General features: G+C 33.3%; 1 protein-coding gene across 3 annotated transcripts; it reads left to right on the forward strand.

Annotated features, from left to right (window-relative positions):
* The first annotated feature begins 1836 nt into the window (after positions 1 to 1836).
* LOC106766862 (thioredoxin domain-containing protein PLP3A) lies at positions 1837 to 6525 on the forward strand. 3 transcript variants are annotated; one of them, XM_022782691.1, is made up of 9 exons: positions 1837 to 2003; positions 2088 to 2180; positions 3682 to 3756; positions 3861 to 3908; positions 4017 to 4118; positions 4231 to 4329; positions 4444 to 4505; positions 5784 to 5881; positions 5948 to 6525. In XM_022782691.1, exons 2-9 carry the CDS (start codon positions 2097 to 2099, stop codon positions 6052 to 6054), a joined length of 675 nt encoding a protein of 224 aa, XP_022638412.1. In that variant the 5' UTR covers positions 1837 to 2003; positions 2088 to 2096; the 3' UTR covers positions 6055 to 6525. The 3 variants fall into 3 exon arrangements, with proteins under 3 accessions (XP_022638412.1, XP_014507121.1, XP_014507122.1); XM_014651635.2 differs by having other exon boundaries at positions 1838 to 2003; positions 4017 to 4159; positions 4257 to 4329; XM_014651636.2 differs by having other exon boundaries at positions 1838 to 2003; positions 2097 to 2180; positions 4017 to 4159; positions 4257 to 4329.
* The last annotated feature ends 3411 nt before the right edge of the window (positions 6526 to 9936 follow it).

The raw sequence follows: 9936 nt of genomic DNA on the forward strand, positions 1-9936 counted from the left end.
TTGTTTTGTAATCTTTTGCAATACTACATGAGTGGTAATTGTGATAATTACATCTTTAATACAATATCTTGTTGTGAGATAGTTCATTACTTTTTGGCATTTTTCCTAATTCGAAATCTCATACTTAAAAATCTTTATTGTAATCTTCCACTAAAGATATTTTAACCAAAAGAATTTATATAATTTTTGAACAACAAGACTGAAAGTGAAAATAAAAAAAAATGAAATAAACCATTAGTGTGCATTGTAGGAAAAAAAATATAAATAAAATCAAGAAAATTATTAAATTAACTTAGTTTACACTCTAATCATAACCAGAATTACCATATTATTATTTTAATCAATTTTAAGTTTAATACCTATTTGAAAGAATTTAAGTTTCTTAATTCTATTATCAATTACCAATGTATAAGAATAAAAGTGATTATCAATCCTCTTTATCTTATTTGTAAGCACAAAACTTATTGGTTATCTTTTTGTTTTTTAATTCGCAACTTAATTGTTTCCATACAATTACATTAAATAGAAATAAAAGTAAATGAGGAATTTTAAAAATAAAAGTTTTTCCAAATTTCGAAGTTTATTAACATAAAATTAAAAAAGTTTTTCTTAGAGAGAAATTGAATTTTCTAATGAGTTTTGCATGAAAGTTCTTAATTCCAACTTAGTTACAAAGAAAGTCATATAGAGTCTAAGTACAAACAATTTTTTTTTTACTCTTTTTTTATATTCATGAGAAATTTTAGCTTCTTATCTTCAATGTCTTCAAAACTAATAAAAAAATACCCAAGATAATCTACGAAAGAAAATATAAATCATATTTAAATTTAAAGAGTAATTTATTTAAAACTAAATTTAAATGAGCACCATTAAAGTTAAAAATAATAAAAATGTTATATAATTTCATCTAATATAATGTTAAAAAAGTATGAATATAGATGACAATTATCACTTATAAAAAATACAATTGAAATAAATTGATTTTTATACAAATTATTTATAAACTCTTTTCCCATAAATATTTATTGGGAAAAATACTCAAATACGTCCTATTTCAAATAACGAGATACCTTTATTTACTCATGCTTGATGCTGGTCTAAACTTACTTTCAATTTTACTTCTTTTTATAAGATAATGGTAATTTCTTTGTACTCAAAATAAATTGTACCTACTAACGATGTATTCGAGTATTTCAAAATATACAACCTTTTTCCTGTTTTAATCCTTTTCTTCTATACTTATGAATTGGCTTTTATATATATTCAGGTTAAATATGTTTTTGGTTTATTAAAATTAGTTATTTATCAAAAATTTTGTTTAATTTAGTCTTCCAAATTTAGAAATATATGAATTTAGTTATTTTAACTAAATTTTACTAATTTTCAAAGGTGTTTCTCAGTTAACATTGAAACAAAAATGAGTCAAACAAACAACTGACTAAATTCATACATTTCTAAAGTTAGAGGACTAAATTAAGCCAAAATTTTAAAGAAAAACTAATTACAATTTTCACTAAAAAAAAAGACGCAACTGGTTATAGGTTATTACAATATAAATAACTTTTTGTATGACATTTTTTTTTATCTAGGTTCTTACTTTAATAATTAAAATTACATGTTTATTGATTAAAGATCACAAAAATTATGAAACGATAATAACTAAGTAGAATGTTAGATCACCCTCAATAATTTCTAATTAATTTAACCAAGAAAGAAATTATGTAAGTTTTTATTAGTAACATTTTTCATCATATTTTCAACTAAGGATTTGAAGTTTTGGGCCGGGCTGAACCTAGCCCAGCCCACGTCCGTTCTCCGTCTTCATCCTTGGTGGATTACGCAGGTAGCAGGTACAGCTTCCATCAACGAAAGGAACAAAACAAACATATCGCAGAAAACCTTCAATTTCCGCTTCCTTCATTTTTTGAAAAAGCTTCTCGCTTCTCAACTTTTTCTACCTTACTCATCGAAAAGACCCTTGCGTCTTCCTACAAATCTTAAATGTGCCAACAAACTCTAATTTGCGTCTCAATAATTATTATTATTTATTATTATTACCATCAAATTTCTGATTTTCATTTTTGTAGATAACAAAGATGGATCCGAACGCGGTGAAGTCCACTCTGTCCAATTTGGCGTTTGGAAACGTAATGGCAGCAGCTGCCCGTGATTATCAGAAGGTAATTTAATAAATTTTCACTTCACAATGTTATTATCTTCACGATTTGCATAAAAGGAAACAGAACTTCTCTGTGATATGTGCGTAATATCGGAGAAGCTAAGTTTATGCATGCCACACAATTCTTGTGGTTGTTCGTGACAACCTAGGTCATAACGCAATTCATTCTTCCCTTTTTGATGCTCATTTTCATCATTTGATGGTCATATGCTTACAAAGATTGATGGAACTAATATCCTACATTGCATCATGTTTTGTATATTTTAAATGGAGAATGTTATCATATTATAAGTTTTTTTTTTTTTTTCTTTTTTAACTTCTTGAACTTGGCCAGTCATTTTCAAGTGTTTTCTTCAGTCGAAAATAAAATTGAACTACTAATACTGGTATTTTGGAATAATGCTGTGTTTAAGAAACTTGCCATGGTAAATAGTTTAATACTCTACTTTTTGGGACAGTTTTTGAACTCTACGGTAGGAACTTGAGTATTATGAGGTGACTAAGTCTCACATGAGGAATAATATAGGACGTGCGGCGTAGTAAGTATTTTGGTTATTCTTTCTTAATGGTTAGCTTTTTGAGGTGGGTTCACCAAGTGCTTGGATACTTATCAATTGGTATTAGAGCTTGTTGTTAGTGTCTCGCAAAGGGTTACCTATGGAAGGTTCTGGTTAACAAGGAGCTGAGTGAAGTGTCACCAACTGTAGTGTCTTAGAAGTGAAAACCTGCCAAGATGTTGGCTTTTAGAGGCGGTGCTACGATCGGAACGTGTGTTTTAAGGAGAGTTTAAGTCTCACATCAAATATTTAAATGTTTGGCTTTCCCTTTTAATAAACTAACTAGCTTTTGAGGATAGGTTCCCTTAGTCATGGATATTTATCTATTTATGATAAGTCTCATATTTAGGTGCTTGGTTCTCCCATCCTAATAATTTGGATACTTATCAATTTATGATGGGAACTTGGTATTATGGGTTGGTGAAATCCCACTTCGAGTAGTTTGGGATGCTTGGCGGGCTATTTAGTTTTTGGTTCTTCCCTCTTTAGCTAGCTTTTGAGGGTGGATTCCCCAAATACATGGATACTTTTCGCGCTAATTTCTTGAAAGTACTTTGTTGTATATAATTGAAGTCGTGCTTTTGGATAGTCTTATCCATAAAATCTTATAAGAGAATAAAGTAAGATTATAAACCTTAGCTGTTGGATAGTCTTTTCCATAAGCTTCTATCAACTTATGAACCTTAGCTTTTGGAAAGGTTCAAGCTAAACGTAAAGAACTTCTATAAAAGTTAAGTTTAGCTTATGTGAAAAGCTCAATTCATTTTATCCACTTGTTTTCTTCTCCTGTAAGTGCTTATAAAAAGTTTATTTGTAAAGAGCCTTACTGTTACTCATATATGTTAACATTTTTGCAAAATTTCCTCTGATGATTGTTGCTGTTTATAAATCTTATGTCAGCAGCTACATACTTATGAAACGTTACACATGCTATGATCACTGCAGGAATTGCTTGCTCAACAGAAGGCAGGGGCATCAAGTTCAGTAAATGAGGAGGTTGACCTTGATGAGTTAATGGATGTATGCTTTGCAAACCTTTCAACCTCGTCCTATATGTTTTCTTTGAAAACCTTTCAATCTCATCATATATGTTCAGTAACTGGTCTACCCTATGCTGATTTCAGGATCCTGAGTTGGAAAAGTTGCATGCAGAAAGGATTGCAGCTCTTAAGGTGGCAATCTACTTAAGTACCAAGATGCAAATGATGTTCAAATTTTTGTTTTTACTTGTTCTGTTTACAAATTTCTTTGCTATTCACGACTTACTTTGCCTTCAATAGAAAGAAGTAGAGAAACGAGAGGAATGGAAGAAGAAAGGTCATGGAGAATACAGGGAAATAACAGAGGGTGATTTCTTAGGCGAAGTCACTGGAAGTGAAAAGGTGATTTGTCACTTCTACCATAAGGAGTTCTATAGATGCAAGTATGTTATTGACTTAAATATTATTATTCCTTGTGGCCCTAATCTTTCGGTCTCAATTTGTGACATGCAAGGTTACATGTGTCTGTTATATTTCCAGGATAATTGATAAGCATTTAAAGTCCCTTGCGCCAAAGCATATTGATACGAAATTCATCAAGCTTGATGCAGAGGTCAGTTCGAACCATTCTATAGATATAACTGTATCCTTTGACATGTTTTATTAATCCAACTGTTTGACTTGGTAAAGAAATTGAATGGAGTTCACTATTGAAAATGAAATGCAGAATGCGCCTTTCTTTGTTACAAAACTGGCTGTCAAGACTTTGCCTTGTGTCATACTGTTCAGGTGAGGCCTAAATCTGTGGCTTTTGGATCTTGGTCAATTGTGTGATTCACTATTAATGAGTGTGTTATTGTTTCTGTTAAGTCTAAAAGAAAATGAGAATGGAGTTTAAAATCCTAAAAAAATAAGAGAAAAAAACATTTGAGTCTTTGTATTTCATCCATGTCCAAGCTTTTAATTGTGCCAAAGTAAAAATTTCCTCTGGATCCACTTTTCCTTGTCTAAATACAATCCTATTCTTATGATTCTATATGTTCCAAATAATAGAAATCTATAAGCACTTCCATAATTTATTTCCTTTGTTGCTCAAAGCCAATAAATAGAATTGTTGGAAATGCATATCTAATTGATTATGCTGCATTGAACATATACCCGCCCATTTATTACACAAGTTTCCCACTCTGTTTATAATATTATACGTTAAGAATAAGTGGGTTGTATTTTCCTCCATCAATCCACATAAAGGACATGATGTTTGCGATAATTGTGATCCTCTCCTCCTCAAATTTTCCTTTGTTGCTATTTTATTCAGCATTGCCCTCCAAGTGAATGTTGTGGTGATGGAGCTCCTTTATACTTCAAAATAAGTTAAACATATCAGAATTTTTCCCGAGAAATCGAGTTTTCACTTTTAAGTATGCTGTGAATTTTTGTTCCTCATCCTTCCATACCCAAAGGTCCTTTCATTCTTTCTGTGTTTGTGTTTGATTTAGCAATTGTCTAAACTCCGTAAATTGAGGCAATTCCCACTCGAACCAAGCCCTTCTCCATTCCCAGCCATTGGTAGTTCATTCACCACACTCCCTTATTATTTTATTCCTAGTAATTGAGTTTCCATATACTCTAGGAATCATTGTTGCAGTAACTCTAGATTTTGTTATACCGCATGAAGCTATTATTCTAGATTGAAATGCTCGTATTGAAATGCTCGTACTGCAGCGATAAGGGTTGCACTGTGCTGCCTTGCAATGCATAACTCTCATTGATAAAATAGAGGCAGTTATAGCTGGGAAAACAGGGATACATTGCAATATCTGTAGCTGGTGTTTTGTAACAACGGTAGTAAAATTAAATGTGATTTTGTTAAGTATAATTGTTATATCTTTGTTAGGAACAAATTTGTAAAAGGGTGGAGGCACCCCTAGTATTTCATGTATATATGAATATTCTTTACTGATAAAAAAAAAAGAACTATTCTGACAGAGTATATATTACAAATGAGGATAATATTGATTTGTTATATCAGTATAATGGCTAAGGGCTAGGTGTTTCTTTCTTCAGACAAGGAGTTGCAGTAGATAGATTAGTAGGATTTCAAGATCTGGGAGGGAAAGATGATTTTACTACAAGAACACTGGAGGCTCTGCTGATAAAGAAAGGTAGTACTTTTACTTAACCTTTTCGTTTCTTAGGGACTCGAAAGTTTCTTAACTGTCATTCGACAGGTATAATTGCCGAGAAAAAAGATGAGGATGATGAAGATGATGAATATCTTGACAGTACACGCAGAGTCGTTAGGTCCTCCACAATTGCTGGTTCTGATTCTGAATAAAGTTCCAGTGGCTTCATAAACGAAGAATCTGCAGTTTATCCTCTTCATATCTTTTGGATTTCGGGCTTGTTTCCTTGTTACCCTTTTGGTCTTTTGCCTTTGGGAAGTGGTTTGCATCCATAGCAATTATGAGGAAACTCTACCTCGCGACCATTATTGTATGAACTTGTCCCCCTAGGAATCGCCTAAGGTCTCTCCCATCCAAGGGTGTCAAAAAGTTGAACATCATTTGTAACAGAAGAAATTGATATAGATATTCTAAAATGGATTTAATTGTTCATGTGAGTGCAGTACAAAGATACTAGAAATGGGCCAGTGCTTGAATTGTTTGCGGGAAACATCAATTTTTTTCTGTATCCTGTGAAAGTCTTGGCACACTCGGTTAGGGGGGCTTGAAACTTCATTACTATTACTGTTGTACCAAAAACAAAAATGAGTGCATTATGAATATCATTATATAATTTATTGTTACATCAAAATATATGATTACAAAATAATATCCGTATATAGAAGACAAAAAGGCTACTTTAGGAAGCATTTGAAAAAAAAAGGCTTAATTATTTTGATGGTTCTCACTTTGGTGGAAGTGTCAAGTTGATCTTTGTTTTTAATTTTGTGTCAATTTCATCTCTAAATTCGTTAATGTGCATTAGTCAATATATTTGTTGTTGATGTATTTAAATTGTGAACGTTAACCGCATAATCATGGTTGTGATGTGAAAATTTGGGTTGGTAAAAAAAATAAGAAAATTAAAAGCTAAATTTGAGGATTTTGTGCTATTGGGGTTTTTTTTTGTCTGATTTACAAGTGAAAGTGATTTACAAGTGAAAGTGAAAAATGAAGTTTCTATTCACAGTGAAATGGGTTGGATTTTTTTATTGAAGGTGTGTATGTTTTCAATATGTATTAATATGTATTATTGTATGTGTTGATTTTGGGTTTTTGTCATATGCTGTTTTGATGATTGTTTGGTTTAAGGTTAGTGTTTTTTATGTTTTTCATCTTTTAGCGCCTGTTCGCTTGAGGGTATTACCTTGTAGCGAAGATTTGAGAGGATGGAATTGAAGGATGCCTCGTGTTCGCTTGAGGGTATTTGTGTTGATTTGAGCTGATTTTTATCAGCTGATTCAAGGGATGGCAATGGAAAATACATCCCGCAAATGTGAGAAGATTTGCGGTGATTTGATTTAGAAAGACACTAATGTCCCTCAAGTTTAACTGTAATTCCAACATAAAAAATGGGTTTTAAAAATAAAAATGAAGCATCAGTTATTTCCATTGCACTGTATATTCACGAGACTTTCTACTGGAGCCATGTGATAACCCAGTCTCGGCCTGCGCTTCTTTATTTTTTACCACGGTTTGCAGCTCTTTGCAGTAAGATTCTCTGCTTGATAACACCACTCACTGCATTCACTGCAAAGAGAGAATCCTGGCATTTGAATTTCAAAACCACAAAGCCCATTATAACACGGTCCTTTGGTAGAAAAGTTTGGTCTGTGTATTAACTCATGCAAGTCATTACATTGTTAAAGCTAGAGAGATGCTATGAGAAGCTTTGCGAGACGTGGTGAACTTCGGGCTTGGCAGTGACGACGAGCAGGAGAGGAGAGGTATGGTTTCTATCTATTTTTCATGTTATTAATGGTACATGTACATTGTAGTACTGCCATGCAACTGGATGAGGAAGAAGAACAGTGTTGATGATGAAGAACGGTGTTGATGAAGACGCTGGAGACGATGCAGATCAGCCATGGGAGGAAGATGCAGTGACGCGTATCCGGATCGGAGACGGTGGTATCCGGATCCAGCACGCTGAAGGACTTGCAGAACTTCCGTATCCGGATACAAGGTGACGGATCCGGATCCACCTTCTTCAAGAAAAACAAGGGCTGCGTCGCTGCTTTCTGCGTCGCTTTGGCGCTTCTCTTTGCTCTCTGAATCTGCGTTTTCAGGCCACAGCTCTGCATGCTTCCCCGCCTTGGTCAATTTCCAAATCAACAGCTCGGCGTCAACGTTCCCAGTAACCACCACTTTATGTTGAACACCTGCAGCGTGGAAGAGAAACGACTGTAACGCAACAAAGAAGGAGGAAAAGGAGGGAAATTGAAAATGGGTGTTTAGTTTTGAAGGTGGTTACGTTACCGTAAATGGCTTGGAGAATTTTCTTGACTTTCTTTTTGCAGCCTTGGCAGTGATGGAAACCCTCAACGCCACGGTCTGGGAGACAGAAGCGTAACAAGTTCAGAACCTGTTCGTTGCAGGCAGGGAGTATCTGTGACCTTCTTGTCGGACATGCTGACCCTATGAGAGCGTCGTTGTGGTTGGAGGTGGAACCTTCTTCGTTCACGTGAGAGGAGAATGGCGTCGTCGTTGTGGTTGTGATGTATTCCCATTTGAGGATCCTAACAGTGGTGCCATCAACGTGCATGGGAGGCATGGAGAAGAAGTGTGTGCGGTGGACGAGAGGGTGATGCGTATGGAGATGGAGAGGAGGACGACCACGTTTGTGTGGAATTAATTTGGCAAATTTTTGGAATGATTTCAGAGTACCAGGAGAGTAACATGGTCATCAACATTTGCTTTTATTTTTCCAGACTAACCATAACCATTTGTATGTTTTGCAGGTTTTTATAACCAAAAGGTGCATTTGGTGAGCTACAAGTTTTTGGTATAGTGATTTGTTTCTGCACTTTGAATTGCTGAAAATTTCTTGACATGAATTGCGTGTGCTTCATGGTTTCCGTGGTGAGAATAACAGAAATTTTTGTTACATGCAGAAGTGTTTTGGGTCTTTGCAGTGGTTTCTGGATCTGGTCATCTTCCAAAAGAGGCATTTCTTGGTATAAAATTGTCAAAGATATTGTACAAAATTGATTTATATTTTAAACCATCGTATACATTGTAACTTATTCGTGTAATTTTTTTTACAGGTTGGTTTTGGTATTGTCGGTAATTTTATTTGAATATTAGCAAGTGAAACCAGTTTCTTATTGGGATATAAGCNTCCCTGGCAGCTGAGTACTAGAAAAAAATCTTGCTTCTAATCTTGCTTGAAACCTTCATAAGTGACTTCAAGAGGTACGTTTTATATTACGTTATTTAATTAATAAGAATGAATGTGTGGTTTTTGTTGTTCATGTATGTATTTAGTTTAATTATTATATGAATTGCATGAATATTTATAATTAGGAAATGATTATATGTATATTAAAATTTAATGATATTGTGTTTATAAACTTTTGTTTAAGTTGTGAAATTGTATGTATTTGGTTAAGTAAATATAAATGGGAGAATAATTAGAATTATCAAAATATAATGTATTCTGTTTATTGTTTTTTATATCATATTATATCAATATATAATTTTCTATGTTTATGTAATGTAATAATGTATTTAATGTATAATATTTATTTCATGTATNTACTAGTATAATAATTGTTTATTATATCAACATCTGATGTATGAATGTATGAATGAGGTTTGTTTAATGAAAAAGTGAATGTATGATTTTAATTATAGTATGTATATTTGGTTAAGTAAATATANATGGAAGAAGAATTAGATTTATCATCTTTGGAGGCTGAAGATATAGATGATGATGTGCTTGGCGTAGATTTCAATATTATATCAATTATACGAAGACATTTAGAAATAACCACTGCTTTAGCTGCGGTAACAATGTTATGCATTGTTGNACACGCGTTGAGTATCTTGGAAATGTACTGGAGTGATTCCACTACTGTAAGTATTTCCCTACCAGAAAGAGATCGTCGTAGGGAGAAATTAATGTCATATCTAGTGCACACAAATCGGTCCCGCGACATTATTAGGATGGGTCCAGAGGCATTTATTAAACTTTGTGAAAGAGTAAGATCAAC

Source organism: Vigna radiata, chromosome 7, assembly GCF_000741045.1.
Source record: "Vigna radiata var. radiata cultivar VC1973A chromosome 7, Vradiata_ver6, whole genome shotgun sequence".
NCBI classification, from domain to species: domain Eukaryota; kingdom Viridiplantae; phylum Streptophyta; class Magnoliopsida; order Fabales; family Fabaceae; genus Vigna; species Vigna radiata.